Consider the following 17763-nt stretch of genomic DNA (forward strand, 5'->3'; position numbering starts at 1 on the left):
ATTTTCTAAATGTGTTACAGCTGTCGAAAGGAGGGGACCAAAGAGCAGCGTGGTGAGTGTTCATGATAATTATTTAATAATACGAAACAATTTAACAAAAGAAACAAAACAAAAGCCAACAGTTCTGTCGGGTCATATAGTACAAAACAGAAAACAACTACCCACAAAAACCAGGTGGGAAAGGCTGCCTAAGTATGGCTCCCAATCAGAGACAACAATAGCCTCTGATTGGAAACCATACCCGGCCAAAACATAGGAATAAAATACATAGAATGCCCACCCCATATCACACCCTGACCTAACTAAACAGAGAAAAACGTCTCTTTCAGGTCAGGGCGTGACAGTACCCCCTCCCCAAAGGTGCGGACTCCCGGCCGCAAACCTGAACCTATAGGGGAGGGTAGGGGTGGGCATCTATACTTGGCGGCGGCTCTGGTTCGGGGCGTAGCCCCCACACCGCCCGCTGATCCCCCCGCTTCTGTGTCGCCGGAGGAACCAGACCGTGGACCATCACCGGAGGCTCTGAAACGCCGACCGCCACTGAAGACTCTGGGCTGCAGGCCGCCGCTGAAGACTCGGGGCTGCGGGCTGTCGCTGAAGACTCGGGGCTGCGGGCCGTCGCTGAAGACTCGGGGCTGCGGGCCGTCGCTGAAGACTCGGGGCTGCGGGCCGTCGCTGAAGACTCGGGGCTGCGGGCCGTCGCTGAAGACTCGGGGCTGCGGACCGTCGCTGGAGGCTCTGGACTGGGGAGCGTCGCTGCAGGCTCCGGACTGGGTAGCGTCGCTGCAGGCTCCGTGCCATGGATCATCACTGGAGGCTTTGTGCCATGGATCATCACTGGAGGCTCCGGGCCATGGATCATCACTGGAGGCTCCGGGCCATGGATTATCACTGGAGGCTTAGTGCCATGGATCATCCCTACAGGCTCCGGGCCATGGATCATCACTGGAGGCTTCGTGCCATGGATTATCACTACAGGCTCCAGGCCATGGATCATCACTGGAGGCTTCGTGCCATGGATCATCACTGGAGGCTCCGGGCCATGGATCATCACTGGAGGCTTCGTGCCATGGATCATCCCTACAGGCTCTGGGCCATGGATCATCACTGGAGGCTTCGTGCCATGGATTATCACTGGAGGCTTCGGACCATTGATCATCACTGGAGGCTTCCTACGTGGAGCTGGAACCGGTCTCACCGGACTGGGGAGACGCACAGGAGACTGGGTGCGCAGAGCAGGCACAGGGTATACTGGGCCGTGGAGGCGCACTGGAGGTCTGGAGCATAGGGCTGGCACCCCCCGTCCTGGCTGGATGGTTATTTTAGCTCAGCAAGGGCGGAGCGCTGGTACAAGACGAACTGGGCTGTGCTGGTGAACGGGGGGTACCATGCGTAGAGCTGGCGCAGGATAACCTGGGCCGAAGAGACACACCGGAGACCAGGAACGCTGAGCAGGCACACTCCTTCCTGGCTGAGTGCCAACTCTAGCATGGCAACGGTGAGGAGTTTGCACCGAGCGCACCGGGCTGTGAGTACGCACGGGTGACACAGAGCGCATCACCGCATAACACGGTGCTTGCTCGGTCACTCGCTCCCCACGGTAAGCACGGGGAGTTGGCTCAGGTCTCAACCCCGACTTCGCCAATCTCCCCATGTGCCCCCCAATTTTTTGGGGGACGCTGCCTCTCGGGCTTCCGCCTGTTCTTCCCAGTATCGCCGTTCCGCTTTCGCTGCCTCTATCTCTTCTTGCGGACGCCGATACTCCCCAGGCCTTGTCCAGGGTCCTGCCCCATCCAGGATTTCCTCCCAGGTCCAGTCAATCGGCCCACGCTGCTTGGTCCTTTGGTGGTGGGTAGTTCTGTTACAGCTGTCGAAAGGAGGGGACCAAAGCGCAGCGTGGTGAGTGTTCATGATAATTATTTAATAGTACGAAACACTTTAACAAAATAAATAAAACGAAAGCCAACAGTTCTGTCAGGTCACATAGTACAAAACAGAAAACAACTACCCACAAAAACCAGGTGGGAAAAGGCTGCCTAAGTATGGCTCCCAATCAGAGACAATGATAGACAGCTGCCTCTGATTGGAAACCATATCCGGCCAAAACATAGAAATAAAATACATAAAATGCCCTCCCCATATCACACCCTGACCAAACTAAACAGAGAAAAACGGCTCTCTCAGGTCAGGGCGTGACAAAATGCCTACTTCTCTTTTACTAAACCTAGAGAGAGGTAAAGCAAAAACAACTATTTGTGAGGCGTTATTTTTCACATTTCTATCTGGCTGTAGAGCTGTTATGCAGAGACGGAGCCGATGGGGTGTCATCAGTAATAGAGAGACAGCCAGACGGCATGGTCTGAGAGATCCACCACTTGGCAGCCAGGACACAACTCAACACACCCGTCTCAATGCTTCAGAGACGTTGCAGCTCTGATACTCCATTCTGACAGCTGGGATAATTTTGGGCTGTTTTTCCCCGGAGTTGCCGTCCTTATATTATGTTGTGTGGCCCCCTCTCCATGTAAAGGAAATCTTTGCCAGGGGTGATTGACTCTGAAAAAGAGCATAAGACAGCAGGAAGTAGAAGAAACATTTTATGGCTCAATTTGATTTTTTAGGAGCAAGATTGGTTATTACACAATCCCATTTCCCTCAGAGAAGACATCGTGAGTGTGGCAGGCAGAGGGAGTTTGCAGAAGACATTTGGAAATGGAGAGGGAGTTTGTGTGAGACAATGCACATCAGGAAAGTTTGATGCCAGTGCCCACGTCAGTGGCGTGTCTTCCTGCAGGCCCTGAAAGTCCCCTGAGAGCCAGCGGAGCCAGCGGAGGCAACACCCCATGTGTTACCTGTCAGGGGTCCAATCTGTGCAGGACGCAGTGGAGAGGAAAGTTAATGGCCAGAATCAGAGCAGTCAGAAGACGCTTCTGTCACAGGGTTTCCTTTAGCCGGCAATAACCGGCTTTTGGCCGATTAAAAAAAAAAAAAAAAAGAAAACCCAATAAATAAAATTGTTGATGGCCAAAATGACCGGGAGAAAAAAAAATCCCATTGCAAAATAATGCATTTCAGTCATTGATGGAAATACAAGCCGATGTAAATACATTTAACCATCATGCATATCGGTCTATAGGTTAATTGGCATAATTTAGTGGTATTGAATTAGCCTATGTGTATTTTCGTTAGTCATCATGTATTATATTTATCCAACACAACTAGCACAAGCGCACAGTATACAGAGCAGAGGTTATTTTGAGAGGGATTTCTCCTGCTACTCCTCAGCTTATTGCTGCTTGAGTAAAACATGCTTTTATAAGCCCATTCATTGTGCAACAATTGTAAATGCCATTTTGGTGCGCTATTAAAAATAGCTACTATTTGTATTATTTCTCAACTGGTACTTGAAGCGCGCCTCCCATTCACCATCAAGTGCAGGAAACAGGCTATCAGCGTGTCACCCACCACTTTACAATGTGAGCTGGAAGCTCTATGCATTTTGAAAACATACTTAATTGTTTGAAACCTGAATGCTTTATTTCATATTATGAGGCATGTACTACCTTGCTTCAAAGTAGCCTAGGCCAAATTCAACCATGGAAATGGGGAAGCAATTATTTTACAAAGACTTCATAGACTACGCGTGAGGGGAAGCAAACAATTTATCCTACCATATCTACTGATCTTCGTCACAGTTATGATTTTCATATGCATATTTTTGTGGAACAGTTTCATTTCAATAATAATGTTTTTGTCTCTCAAAATCATTGACACGTGGTTAATCATAATAATAAAAATTATGAAATCTAAAGTTAAAAGTCAACTACTGCGAGATCACCAGCCTCTACCATATGGACACATTGATACACTGTGATCCGTTGTTGGCTAAAGAAATGGGTGCATAGCCTAAAGGCCAATGCAGCAGTAGGCCTATAACTTCCATTGCTCTTTCACACCAATGATTAGGAGATTGTTGGAAAGATATTTTAAATAGCTTACTGTGAGGAACTATCGTTTTATACTGAACAAAATATAAACGCAACATGCAACAATTTCAATCATTTTACTGAGCTACAGTTCATATAAGGAAATCAGTCAATTTAAATAAATTCATTAGGCCCTAATCTATGGATTTCTCATGGCTGGGCAGGGGCTCAGTCATGGGTGCCAATCAAATAAGAATTCGTTTTTCCCCACAAAAGGGCTTTATTACAGACAGAAATACTCCTCAGACAATCCCGCAGGTGAAGAGGCCGGATGTGGAGGTCCTGGGCTAGCGTGGTTACACTTGGTCTGCGGTTGTGAGGCCGGTTGGACGTACTGCCAAATTCTCTAAAATGACGTTGGAGGCAGCTTATGGAAGAGAAATGAACATAAAATGATCTGGCAACAGCTCTGGTGGACATGCCAATTGCGCGCTCCATCAAAACTTCAGACATCTGTGGCATTGTGTTGTGTGACAAAACTGCACATTTTAGAGTGGCCTTTTATTGTCCCCAGCACAAGGTGCACCTGTGTAATGATCATGCTGTTTAATCAGCTTCCTAATATGCCACACCTGTCAGGTGGATGGATTATTTTGGCGAAGGAGATATGCTCACTAACAGGGATGTAAACAAATTTGTGCACATAATTTGAGAGAAATAAGCTTTTTGTGCATATTGAACATTTCTGGGATCTTTTATTTCAGCTCATGAAACATGGGACCAAGACTTTACATGTTGCTGTATAATGTACTTTGTTATAATTCGCAATGGATGTAAAAAAAATAAACAAAGTATTTCTTACATTTCCGTGCAGCAGGCCAGGTACTTCTATGCTTGCTCAGGCATGCGTGCTCCCTCAACATTATCAGGACAGAGAAACCAGAAACATGCTCATTGCTCACATGGAGCACTCCAAACAAAAGACAATGAAAAACTTGACAAATCTCATAAATGATGGTTATGAAATGAACCAAAACTTGTTTTTCAGAAGTGTAGCAGATGTTGAACTCTGCAAACGATGTTTCCACGCCTAGAATGTTAACGGACTGTAATTAATACATACATTAACATAAATGAATGTAACCAAATGACAGGGATTAACGATACATTTACAACTGGTGACATATTTAATGAGGAATTGAAAAAAAAAAAAAAAAAAACAGGCACGGTTTCAACATGGCTACGTAAAGACGTGTTCCGAGGCCTCTCCACTAAGGGTTGATACTTTTGGGTTGCAGTCTGAGGTGCAGTTAACTTTAATGAACTTATCCTCTGGGTCTTCCTTTCCTGTGGGTGTGCAAAGAACACACTTTGCGCACCTACTGGCTCTAGCAATGTTTGGGTGGCTTTCTTGGATATGTCTGTAACCGGGAAAACGAGACAGAACGGTAAACAAGATGACACGACGAAGACTCGCAACAAGATGGCGGATGTTAAAGTTATGGAGATGCTAGTCACCATCCGCGCAGAAATGGCTACACTACGCTCTGATTTTCATGACCAAACTTCGTACCTCTGTGTCAAGTCTACGATCTGAAATTATGCCAGAAGTCTAGTCAACTATGGGGACAGTACAAACAACTGTCATGACACAAACCCCAAAAATAAAGGATATGGAAACATCGTTGACCGACATCAATAAGCGGCTTACCGAATTGGAGACCAAAAACCATAAGCTTACCCCCGAGAACGTGAAGCTAAAGGTTAGTCTAGATAAACAGGAAAACCGTTTCCAGAGACAGAACATTCATGTGGTTGGAATCCCAGAAGGGACAGAAGGGTGCAATCCTTCTATGTTTCCTACATATGTTTCCATAGCCTCCGTCTCCGCATGTGAGAGAATATACACGTGACTCCTGGGAAGTGCAGCGTCTACCAGGAGATTTATCGCACAATCGCCCCGCCGATGGGGTGGTAATTGAGCCGCCTTCTTTATGGAGAAGGCGAGAGCCAAATCGGCATATTCAGGGGGAATGCGCACGGTGGAGACCTGGTCTGGGCTTTCCACCATAGTAGCACCAATGGAAACCCCTAAACACCTCCCCGAGCACGCTCGCGACCACCCCGTGAGAGCCCTCCATTGCCAAGAAACAGTGGGGTCATGACAAGCTAACCAGGGTAGGCCTAGCACCACGGGAAATGCAGGAGAGTCAATGAGGAAGAGACTAATTCTCTCCTTGTGACCCCCCTGCGTCACCATACCCAGAGGAGCGGTGGCCTCCCTAATCAACCCTGACCCTAATGGTCGACTGTCTAAGGCGTGAACGGGGAAGGGCACAGCCACGGGAACAATGGGGATCCCTAAACTAAGGGCGAACGATCTATCTATAAAATTCTCAGCTGCGCCTGAATTGACGAGCGCCTTATACTGGGAATGCGGGGAAAACTCAGGGAAAGAAACATACAAAAACAAATGTGCAACAGAGGGCTCTGGGTGAGAAGGGCTCACCTGCGATGACGCCAGAGTGCCCTGCCTGCTGCCTCGATCCCCAGAGGAACCAACCCGGCACCAACCATCAGTGTGACCTCTGCGGCCACAGATGGTGCACGAGCCGGAACCTCCTCCAGTCTCCCTACGCACCTCCCAGCTCCATGGGTACCGGAGCGGCAGTGCTGGGGGATGGAACCGATAGAACCCGATCTGGACGTCCGCGGGTGGCCAGCAGGTTATCCAGCCAAATAGACAGGTCCACCAGCTGGTCGAAAGTGAGGGTGGTATCCCTGCAGGCCAACTCCCGATGGACGTCCTCGCGCAAACTGCAGCGATAGTGGTCGATCAGGGCCCTATCGTTCTATCCTTCGCGGGCGGCCAGGGTTCGAAAATCCATGGCGAACTCCTGGGCGCTCCTCTTCCCCTGCCTCAGATGGAAGAGACGTTCACCCGCCGCTCTACCCTCGGGTGGATGGTCAAAGACTGCCCGGAAGCGGCGGGTGAAGTCCTCGAAATGGTCCAGCGCCGCATCTCCTTCTCCCCACACGGTGTTGGCCCACTCCAAGGCTTTCCCAGAGAGGCAAGAGACGAGGGCGGACACCTTCTCACGACCTGAAGGAGCCGGGTGGAAGGTTGCCAGGTGGAGGTCGAGCTGTAAAAGGAAACCCTGGCAGCGTGCAGCCGTCCCGTCATACTCCCAGGGAAGGGCGAGACAAATCCCACTGGGACCGGGTGAAGGGGGGGCGAGTAGTGGAGACCCTGGTTGTGCTGGTGGAGGCACTGAAGGAACTCCCTGTCTCTCCCAGCGGTCCATAGTTTGGACAACGCGATCCATGGCGGCGCCGAGATGGTGGAGCATCGCCGCATGCTCCCGGACGCGCTCCACCACCCCTATTCCAGGGGCACCTGCTCCTGCTGACTCCATATAGCAGGTGTGGGATTCTGTAAGGGGTGCGTAATCGGTGGCAGGGAAGTCGGATGCAGGAGAGCAGAACTTGGTAATAGCCGGAGAAGTTGAATAGCAAAACCCACGGCATAAAAAATACAAGATATTTGGGTACAAAAACCCGTCGCGCACCAATAAACACGTGCAGAAGCACTTACAATAAACAATCCCACACAAAGACATGAGGGGAAGAGAGGGTTAAATACACAACAAATGATTGAGGGAATTGAAACCAGGTGTGAGGGAAAAAAAGTCAAAACGCATGGAAAATGAAAAGTGGATCGATGATGGCTAGAAGACCGGTGACGCCGAGCGCCGCCCGAACAAGGAGAGGACCCGACTTCGGCGGAAGTCGTGACAGTTTCAGTCAATTGGAACAGAGATATCGTTTCTAAGTTGATTGTAGAGGGGATATTCAAAGGTAAAGCCACTGATTTTTCTGCGTTAATTTTGTACCGACAGGCTACCATATTCAGATATGATGTCCATTACTTCAGTGACAGAGGTCTCTGGTCTAGACATGTATAAAAGTACATCATCAGTAATTAATGAAATTCTATGATCTTCGTCACCCATAGAAATGCCCCTAGACCTTATTGCCTGAGCCAGTGGTTCTATGACTAACGAGAACAGAGCAGGAGATAAAGGACAGCCTTGACGATAGCCCCTACCGATAGGAAATCTTTCTGATAATTTGCCATTTGTGTTAACTGCCGCTGATGGGTCAGAATAAAGTAATTTTACTAAATTAATAAAACTGTCACCCTGATTGACTTTTTCTAATACAGGAAACAATCATTTCCACTCAACTCTTTTCAGCATCGAGAGAGACAATGAGTGCAGGGTCTTTCATTCTGCCAAGATGGTTTATGATATTAAAGCATGTCTCACATTGTCCATTCCAAATCTGGATTTGACAAAGCCATGTTTAATGAGGTCTGGAGTAGGACCTCCAACCTGCGAGCAAGTGTTTTAGCAACTATTTTAACATCGAATCCTAGCAAACTGCAGTTTAATGGGTTTTTGCCCTTTTTATAGAAACAGGCTAATGGATGCAGTTTTCCAGGACTCTGGTATGATGTCTGTTTTGAACATATCATTTAGAGCAGGCATGAAGATGGGCCAAATCTCAGGCCAGAACATCTTGTAGAACTCTGCTGGGAAGCCATCAAGGCTGGGTTTCTTGCCAGAAGGCATTGCCTTAATAGTTTCCCAAACCTCTTCAGGAGTAAAGGGAGCATTTAGTCTATTTCTATGCTCATCTGATATACTGTAGTGGGCAAGATGATCTTATTCAGATATTTTGTTGTTCGATGATGTACATTGTGAAGTATAAAGAGATTTTTAGAAGTCGCAAAACATGTTATTGACAAGTAATGGATCATAAGAAGTGTAGCCATCTGCCATCCTTATAGACTTAATCGATCTTTCATTCTGTTTTTTTTAAGTTGGTGTGCAAGTAGACGGCTCGGACAGTTACCGAACTCAGAATATTTTTGCTTGGCAAAAAGCTATAGTTTTTTTGACATGCTTTGTATGATCTAAATAGAGTTTGGCCTCAGCATAAGCTAGTGACTTCCTGTTCTCCTGGGTTGGTTGTTGTTTATGAAGAATTCTACAGGCTTTACTTCAGCCTCCAACCTTTCCCTATTTTCCATCCTAAACTTCTTGATCAGAGAGGCTTGGGAAATTATACAATCCTTTATGGTTGCTTTAGCAGCATCCTAGACAATTGCAGCTGAGACAGGAGAGAGTTGATTGTCGAGACAGTAATGTGATAATTTATCTTTTATCACAGAGCAGAATCCTTTATTGTTAAGCAGAGACGTCTTTTGTTTTGGGATTGTTTTGCTAATTTCATTATCTATATACACTGGGGGCATGGTCAGAAATGACTATAGAACCAATAGCACATGACTGGACAACATGCATGTAAGTAGAGGGCATAAAAAAATTGCCCAATCTAGAAAATGAATTATGGGGCCTAGAGTAGAAAGTATAGTCTCTGACATTAGGATTTAGCTCTCTCCATATGTCTACTAAACCAGATGAATCACAAATGTTTCTAAGAGTATTTGAGGCTCTATGATTTGAGACTGGAGCAGCTGAAGATTTATCCAGTTAATCCAAAGTACAGATAAAATCTCCTGAAATAAACCCAAGTCCCTTTGGTGGAGTATGTGTTCGGGGCATATACATTTAGTATAATAAGATGTTGACCAAGTATATTACCTGTAATCAAAATAAATAGTCCTTCAGGGTCTGGTGTTCAAATAATAAATGGGACATTTTATTTCCAAGGATGGCAGTGCGTCTTTTGTTTGAACTAAAATAAGAAAAATACACCTGGCCCACCCAGTCCCCCTTCAGCATGTTCTGTTGAAGATAAATGGGTCTCCTGTAGCAAAGCAATTGAAACCCTTTCCATTTTTAAGAATGTTAGAATTCTCTACCTCTTGACCACATGCCCTGAACATTCCAGGAGACTGCTTTAAATTAACTGTTTATGTTTCAGTAGTATTCAATAATAACTTAACTCAGACTGAGTAGTGCATCACATAAGAATACAATTTTGAAACCCCCCACTGCCGAGTCCCCAAATGAAACGACAGACCCCAAAAACAGTATATACCCTGTTTTCTGTCATGTTGTTAACAGGAAGCCCACTAAGGGTTTTTAAGAAGTTTAATTGAATAAAGGGGAATTAACATAGATCTATGGACATGTGGAGGACAAATGAATAACCTAATCTTTTACATTTTCCTAAACATTATCGCTATTGCACTCATATGCATGTACCCGGGGACACACACAATACAGTCACATGTAGTCTAGCCTATACAGTACCAGTCAAAAGTTTGGACATCTACTCATTCAAGGGTTTTTCTTTATTTTTACTATTTTCTACATTGTAGAATAATAGTGAAGACATCAAAACCATGAAATAACACATATGGAATCATGTAGTAACCAAAAAAGTCTTAAACAAATCAAAAATATATTTAACATGTTTGATTCTTCAAAGTAGCCACCCGTTGCCTTGATGACAGCTTTGCACACTCTTGGCATTCTCTCAACCAGCTTCACCTGGAATGCTTTTCCAACAGTCTTGAAAGAGTTCCCACATATGCTGAGCACTTGTTGGCTGCTTTTCCTTACCTCTGCAGTCCAACTCATCCCAAACCATCACAATTGGGTTGAGGTCTGATTGTGGAGGCCAAGTCATCTGATGCAGCACTCCATCACTCTCCTTCTTGGTCAAATATCCGCTACACAGGCTGGAGGTGTGTTGAGTCATTGTCCTGTTGAAAAACAAATGAAAGTCCCACGAAGCACAAACCAGATGGGATGGCGTATCGCTGCAGAAAGCTGTGGTAGCCGTGCTGGTTAAGTGTGCCTTGAATTCTAAATTAATCACTGACAATGTCACAAGCAAAGCACCCCCACACCATCACACATCCTCCTCCATGCTTCACGGTGGGAACCACACATGCAGAGATCCTCCGTTCACCTACTCTGCGTCTCACAAAGACCAACGTAATTAGATCAGTAAAAATAAATATTTTGTCATACCCGTTGTATATGGTCTGATATACCATGGCTGTCAGCCAATCTGCATTCAGGGCTCAACCCACCCATGTTGTAATTGTGATGTTTGTATTTTTTTCTCTCAATTTTTGACTGCCTTTTTGTTTAATGTTTTACTCTATCCTTATTCCTGTTATTGTACTTAGTCTGTGTGGTGCACTTTGTCTGGTTGTCTATATAACCCCTGTTAAAAGAAAATAACATTTTAATAAAAAGATCATTACAAAAAAACTACAAAAACTACCAAAAACGATTCACACAATGAAACTGGCAGGAGACAGCTGAGCCATTGTGGCGAGAGACTTGCCTATATCTTCGCCACACACCCCTCCCCTTCTTCTTGTCTCAACATTTTAAATTATACGCAAGAAAACACTATCTTAACACATATTTTAGATCCTTTTCACTGTCATCAGCAACTCAATAATCAGCTAGGCCTATTGCCAAGCGCGCTACCCAAATTGCAGGCTTCCCAAATAGGCATAGGCCTACAAGCTTGAGATTTGAAACAATCCAGTTATTTTTTTAAAGAAGCTAATGATCCTTGATTCCTCTGTGGCTAAGTCATGCTTTCTTGATAAAGTATTTCCATTTGCTTCCCTGTTTTCATATCATCTTTCTTTCGTTGTCCAGAAGCCAAAGGCACAATCCCAGTCATATTAGCAACCCATCCTAGTTGTTGCATCTTTAGATTCCACTTTCTCAAAAGGCCGGTAAATTAAAATCTTCCCGGTCACGGAAACTCTGGTCTGTCATGAGTACTCTACTAACATACTTAGAGAGTATCCAAGTCAGGCCAAGAATATTTGGCTGATAATTAGATTTAGACGTGACAACTGGAAAAAATGATGTTGCTTTACAGAAAAGTTATCATTAATATTATTCTCTCTCTCTCTCTCTCTATGCTTTTAATTGATCATAGTGAGCTTGAAGGCATTGCTCTGTTGTTTAGGAGAATACATGGAATACACAAGGAATACATTATGACAAAGGTTGGTGTTGTTCGGTAAAAAGGTCGTAAATAGATTGTCAGGATACATTTACAGTTGACTACAGATTTCTCAATCAGGGCAAATGATACAGGAAACAAAAGAAGTCACAGGAACATTACCTCTGATGATTGGTTTGCAGTGAAATATCACCTGGGCTGTGTGTGTCTGACATTCTCCAAACTCCACAACTTTATTTTACGTTTCTGTTTTTTTTGTTTATTGATTCAGAGTAGGTCTGCCAAGTAAAACACTCTCAACCCCGTTAACCCCCACTTAACCTCCCCGCCCCACCACACACTTAGACCTCTGCTCCGGAGTGGTGAGCAGTGCATCTCAGTGCTAGAGGTGTCACTACAGACCCTGGTTCGATTCCAGGCTGTATCACAACCGATTGGGAGTCCCATAGGGTGGCGGCCAATTAGCCCAGCGTTGTCCGGGTTAGGGTTTGGCCGGGGTAGGCCGTCATTGTAAATAAGAATTTGTTCTTAACTGACTTGCCTAGTTAAATAAAGGTTAAATAAATAAACACACACACACCTCTGTTTTGGCGCAACTTCGTGAGAGCTTGAACCTGAAGTCCCCATTGACAAAGTGATTCGTTCCTCTGTGCTCACCCTGCCTGCCCCTGAACTGACAAGAAAGGAGCTGTGCTGGCGTGAATTTGTTGTGCCCTGTCTGAGCAGCCCAGATAGCGCCTCTATCTCGATGCCTCTCCCCACCTGTTACTAAGCTTGTCACTGCCTCCTCCACCTGTGTAATAAAATTAGCCTCAGCCGAAGGAACTGAGAGAGCAACACGTAATTGCATAGCAAGAAACGAATGGGAAGGCTGGGAATGAAAGAGAGTCGCTGTTGATATGGGTTTAGCCCCCAAGTCGAACAGTAGAGAGCGTCTCGGTACACAATACACAGACACACACACACATACGCACACACACATAAACACACACACATACACACGCACACATACCTACACACATACCTACACACACATAAACACACACATACATACACACCTAAACACACACATACATACACACACAACCTGCTGAGATGCTAACCCTTTGGAAGGTCAAATGTACAGTTTCAGAACTGGAGATTGCATTTTAAATGTATCCAATACAGTATTTCATATTTTCTACTCTTTCTCTCTCCCTATTTCTCTCTCTTTCTCCCCGCCCCTCTCTCTCTCTTTCTCTCTCTCTATAGTTACGGGGACATGGTGCCCAAGACGATCGCAGGGAAGATCTTTGGTTCTATCTGTTCTCTGAGCGGGGTGCTGGTAATCGCCCTGCCTGTTCCTGTCATCGTGTCCAACTTTAGCCGCATCTATCACCAGAACCAGAGAGCTGACAAACGGCGTGCTCAGAAGGTTCAGGTGAACACCATTCACCTGATGGATCACCTGCATCCGGCTGTAGGGAGGCAAGGGGTGTGTGTGTGTGTGTGTGTGTGTGTGTGTGTGTGTGTGTGTGTGTGTGTGTGTGTGTGTGTGTGTGTGTGTGTGTGTGTGTGTGTGTGTGTGTGTGTGTGTGTGTGTGTGCGCGACACCCCTCGCCCCCCTAACTTCAGAGGCTAGCCCCGGCCCGCTAGACCTCTGGCATGCAGCAGACAGACAGATGTGAGAGGTTACGCACTAGGAACTGCTGGGGGGTCGATGGGATGCCCTTGTTCCAGCATCTCACAATCAAACCACCATTTAGAAAAGGATCAATAGTTTAATGTCAGCAGCAAAGATCTGATGATAAATCTGCTCTGTTTGACGAAAGGACATTTTGGACATTTTCAGCTGGGTGTTCTCCCATTAAGTAGGTACTCAGAGTCTGAGTAGCAGATTTATTTATTTATTTTTATTTCACCTTTATTTAACCAGGTAGGCTAGTTGAGAACAAGTTCTCATTTACAACTGCGACCTGGCCAAGAATAAAGCAAAGCAGTTCGACACATGCAACAACACAGAGTTACACATGGAATAAACAAACGTACAGTCAATAATACAGTAGAAAAAAGAAAAATCTATATACAGTGAGTGCAAATGAGGTAAGATAAGAGAGCTAAGGCAATAAATAGGCCATGGTGGCGAAGTAATTACAATATAGCAGTTGGATACTGGAATGGTAGATGGTGCAGAAGATGAATGTGCAAGTAGAGATACTGGGGTGCAAAGGAGCAATATAAATAAATACAGTATGGGGATGAGGTAGTTGAATGGGCTGTTTACAGATGGGCTATGTACAGATGCAGTGATCTGTGAGCTGCTCTGACAGCTGGTGCTTAAAGCTAGTGAGGGAGATATGGGTCTCCAGCTTCATTTATTTTTGCAGTTCGTTCCAGTCATTGTCAGCAGAGAACTGGAAGGAAAGGCGGCCAAAGGAGGAATTGGCTTTGGGGGTGACCAGTGAGATATACCTGCTGGAGCGCGTGCTACGGGTGGGTGCTGCTATGGTGATCAGTGAGCTGAGATAAGGCGGGGCTTTACCTAGCGGAGACTTGTAGATGACCTGGAGCCAGTGGGTTTGGCGACGAGTATGAAGCGATGGCCAGCCAACAAGCGCGTACAGGTCACAGTGGTGGGTAATATATGGGGCTTTGGTGACAAAACGGATGGCACTGTGATAAACTGCATCCAATTTGTTGAGTAGAGTGTTGGAGGCTATTTTATAGATGACATTGCCGAAGTCGAGGATCGGTAGGATGGTCAGTTTTACAAGGGTATGTTTGGCAGCATGAGTGAAGGATGCTTTGTTGCGAAATAGGAAGCCGATTCTAGGTTTAATTTTGGATTGGAGATGCTTAATGTGAGTCTGGAAGGAGACTTTACAGTCTAGCCAGACACCTAGGTATTTGTAGTTGTCCACATATTCTAAGTCAGAACCGTCCAGAGTAGTGATGCTGGACGGGTGGGCAGGTGCGGGCTGTGGTCGGTTGAAGAGCATACACTTAGTTTTACTTGCATTTAAGAGCAGTTGGAGGCCACGGAAAGAGAGTTGTATGGCATTGAAGCTCGTCTGGAGGTTAGTTAACACAGTGTGCAAAGAAGGGCCAGAAGTATACAGAATGGGGTTGTCTGCATAGAGGTGGATCAGAGAATCACCAGCAGCGAGAGCGACATCATTGATGTATACAGAGAAGAGAGTCGGCCCGAGAATTGAACCCTGTGGCATCCCCATAGGGACTGCAAGAGGTCCGGACAACAGGCCCTCCGATTTGACACACTGAACTCTATCAGAGAAGTAGTTGGTGAACTAGGCGAGGCAATCATTTGAGAAACCAAGGCTGTTGAGTCTGCCAATAAGAATGTGGTGATTGACAGTGCTGGTCAAGGGCAGTCAGGTCTGGAGAGAACCAAGGGCTATATCTGTTCCTGGTTCTACATTTTTTGAAAGGGGCATGCTTATTTAAGATGGTGAGGAAGACACTTTTAAAGAATGACCAGGCATCCTCTACTGACGGGATGAGGTCAATATCCTTCCAGGATACCCGGGCCAGGTTGATTAGGAAGGCCTGCTCGCTGTAGTGTTTTAGGGAGTGTTTGATAGTGATGAGGGGTGGCCGTTTGACCGCAGACCCATTACGGATGCAGGCAATGAGGCAGTGATTGCTGAGATCTTGGTTGAAAACAGCAGAGGAGTATTTGGAGGTTAAGTTGGTTAGGATGATATCTATGAGGGTGCCCGTGTTTACGGATTTGAGGTTGTACCTGGTGGGTTCATAGATCATTTGTGAGAGATTCAGGGCATCAAGCTTAGATTGTAGGATGGCCGGGGTGTTAAGCATGTCCCAGTTTAGGTCACCTAGCAGCACTAGCTCTGAAGATAGATGGGGGGCAATCAGTTCACATATGGTGTCCAGGGCACAGCTGGGGGCAGAGGGTGGTCTATAGCAAGCGGCAACGGTGAGAGACTTGTTTCTGGAAAGGTGGATTTTTAAAAGTAGAAGCTCTAAATGTTTGGTTACAGACATAGTAAGACAGAACGCTGCAAGCTATCTCTAACAGCTAACAGTCCAATTTTCTCTGACAGCTAGCAGGTCACGGCTAGCATGCTAGCGGATGGAGTTTCAGGGGATTAAGCGACGGCGGAGCCAGTTGAGAAAATCCCCATCGGGCGAATCACGTCGGTGGTCCAGTCGTGATGAGTCGGTGGGGGTCCAAGCCAGTTGGCAAAAAGAGATATTGTAGCCCAAGTAGTGGCTGATGGACCTCTTTGGCTAGCCGGGAGATGGGCCTAGCAAGGCTAGCTCCAGGCTAATTGGTTATTGCTTCGGGACAGTGACGTTAGCCAGGAGTGGCCACTCGTATAGCAGTTAGCTAGCTGCGGTGATCCAGGTGAGGAAGGAAAATAAAAGGTTCAGAGCTTGCGGTAGGAATCCGGAGATATGGAGAAAAATAAGTCCGAATTGCTCTAGTTTGAGTCGCGCTGTGCAGACTGGCTAGAGTTTTCCATGCTAGAGGTAGCTGATGACCGCTAGCAGTGGCTAGCTGACTACTAGCTAGTAGCTAGTTAGCTGGCTAGCATCTGTTGGGGTTCCGGTTCAGGCGACATTTCAGACGACGGATTAGCAGGGCTCCATATGGTGGGTATAGTGGGCAAAGAATTTGTCAGATGGGCCTCTTAAGCTAACAGTCCGATGTACTTTAGACAGCTAGCGGGCCATGGCTAACTAGTAGCCAGTTAGCTGGTAGCCAGTTAGCTAGCTTTTGATGAGTTGATGAGTTCTTAAGTATAAAAACAGCAGACATTGGGTGAGGCGGGTTGCAGGAGAGTATATTCAGTCCGTAGATAGAAAGTGAAATTAAAATATTAAATATACAGTGGGGGGAAAAAGTATTTGATCCCCTGCTGATTTTTTATGTTTGCCCAATTACAAAGAAATGATCAGTCTATAATTTTAATCGTAGGTTTATTTGTACAGTGAGAGACAGAATAACAACAAAAAAATCCAGAAAAACGCATGTCAAAAATTTTATAAAATGATTTGCATTTTAATGAGGGAAATAAGTATTTGACCCCTCTGCAAAACATGACTTAGTACTTGGTGGGAAAACCCTTGTTGGCAATCACAGAGGTCAGACGTTTCTTGTAGTTAGCCACCAGGTTTGCACACATCTCAGGAGGGATTTTGTCCCACTCCTCTTTGCAGATCTTCTCCAAGTCATTAAGGTTTCAAGGCTGACGTTTGGCAACTCGAACCTTCAGCACCCTCCACAGATTTTCTATGGGATTAAGGTCTGGAGACTGGCTAGGCCTCTCCAGGACCTTAATGTGCTCCTTCTTGAGCCACTCCTTTGTTGCCTTGGCCGTGTTTTGGGTCATTGTCATGCTGGAATACCCATCCATGACCCATTTTCAATGCCTTGGCTGAGGGAAGGAGGTTTTCACCCAAGATTTGACGGTACATGGCCCCGTCCATTGTCCCTTTGATGCGGTGAAGTTGTCCTGTCCCCTTAGCAGAAAAACACCTCCAAAGCATAATGTTTCCACCTCCATGTTTGACGGTGGAGATGGTGTTCTTGGGGTCATAGGCAGCATTCCTCCTCCTTCAAACACGGCGAGTTGAGTTGATGTCAAAGAGCTCCATTTTGGTCTCATCTGACCACAACACTTTCACCAGTTGTCCTCTGAGTCATTCAGATGTTCATTGGCAGACTTCAGACGGGCCTGTATATGTATTCTTGAGCAGGGGGACCTTGCGGGCGCTGCAGGATTTCAGTCCTTCACGGCGTAGTGTGTTACCAATTGTTTTCTTGGTGACTATGGTCCCAGCTGCCTTGAGATTATTGACAAGATCCTCCCGTGTAGTTCTGGGCTGATTCCTCACC

At 46.0% G+C, this 17763-nt stretch overlaps 1 protein-coding gene across 2 annotated transcripts in view; it reads left to right on the forward strand.

The window, feature by feature from the left end:
• Nucleotides 1–17763, forward strand: part of LOC115207439 (potassium voltage-gated channel subfamily D member 3-like) — a 132176-nt gene that overhangs the window by 101633 nt on the left and 12780 nt on the right. For both annotated transcript variants that reach the window (XM_029774512.1, XM_029774511.1), the window contains exon 3: nucleotides 13152–13320. In XM_029774512.1, the coding sequence (XP_029630372.1) occupies nucleotides 13152–13320 (169 nt within the window). The remainder of the gene's footprint in view (nucleotides 1–13151; nucleotides 13321–17763) is intronic.

Source organism: Salmo trutta, chromosome 14 (assembly GCF_901001165.1).
Source record: "Salmo trutta chromosome 14, fSalTru1.1, whole genome shotgun sequence".
Lineage (NCBI taxonomy): Eukaryota > Metazoa > Chordata > Actinopteri > Salmoniformes > Salmonidae > Salmo > Salmo trutta.